Source organism: Saprolegnia diclina (assembly GCF_000281045.1).
Source record: "Saprolegnia diclina VS20 unplaced genomic scaffold supercont1.23, whole genome shotgun sequence".
NCBI lineage: Eukaryota > Oomycota > Saprolegniomycetes > Saprolegniales > Saprolegniaceae > Saprolegnia > Saprolegnia diclina.
In genome coordinates this window covers 644500-645050 of record NW_008246090.1, presented here as the reverse complement: position 1 = coordinate 645050, position 551 = coordinate 644500, and the positions used below count along the sequence as shown (strand labels likewise).

At 58.6% G+C, this 551-nt stretch overlaps 1 protein-coding gene across 1 annotated transcript in view; it reads right to left on the bottom strand.

Annotated features, from left to right (window-relative positions):
- Window positions 1-127: 127 nt before the first annotated feature.
- The window catches only part of SDRG_08009 (hypothetical protein), a gene marked incomplete at its 3' end in the record, with an annotated part of 1113 nt that continues 689 nt past the window's right edge, over window positions 128-551 (bottom strand). The window contains exons 2-3 of the mRNA XM_008613877.1: window positions 195-543; window positions 128-136 (exon numbers count right to left, since the gene is read on the bottom strand). Of these exons, the coding sequence (XP_008612099.1) occupies window positions 128-136; window positions 195-543 (358 nt within the window). The remainder of the gene's footprint in view (window positions 137-194; window positions 544-551) is intronic.

Sequence of the window (551 nt, the reverse complement as noted above, 5' to 3'; positions counted from 1 at the left end):
TCGGCCCAGAGCGACGGCCGTAGTTGAACTGTCGTCTCGGACGGAAGGTGCTCAAAGAGCGACCGTGCGGTCGTATTGCCCTCGAGAAGCGCGGCAAAATGGCGCTGGAACGTGCCAACGGCGGCGACTAGGTCGTCTGGCGCACGTACCCAAAGGGCATCAATGGCACCAATGTACCCAATCGCGTCGTGTACGATGGTGCTGATGGGCGTAAGGGGTCGTTGGACGACAAACGTCTCGATCGCAAACGGGTCCGTGTGGCCGAAGAAGCTAGGCGCGTTGCGCACCAAGCTGGCGTTGGCGGCGATCGCGTACAGGTCGTTGTAAAAGAGGTTATAAAAGACCAACGTCGACGCATAGGGCATGCGATTCCGGGGTGGTGAGGCCTTGAGCGACACCGCATAGCGCAGCCCGAGAGCGTTTTGAATAGAAACAGATTCGGCCAAACCAGTCTCGAACCCGTTCCCAAATTGCAGTGAAAAATGAGAGAACCCGAGGCGCGACCAAAGTGCAATCTCGTCGGCAACGCTGCCCGGCACATGCCTGTCCAA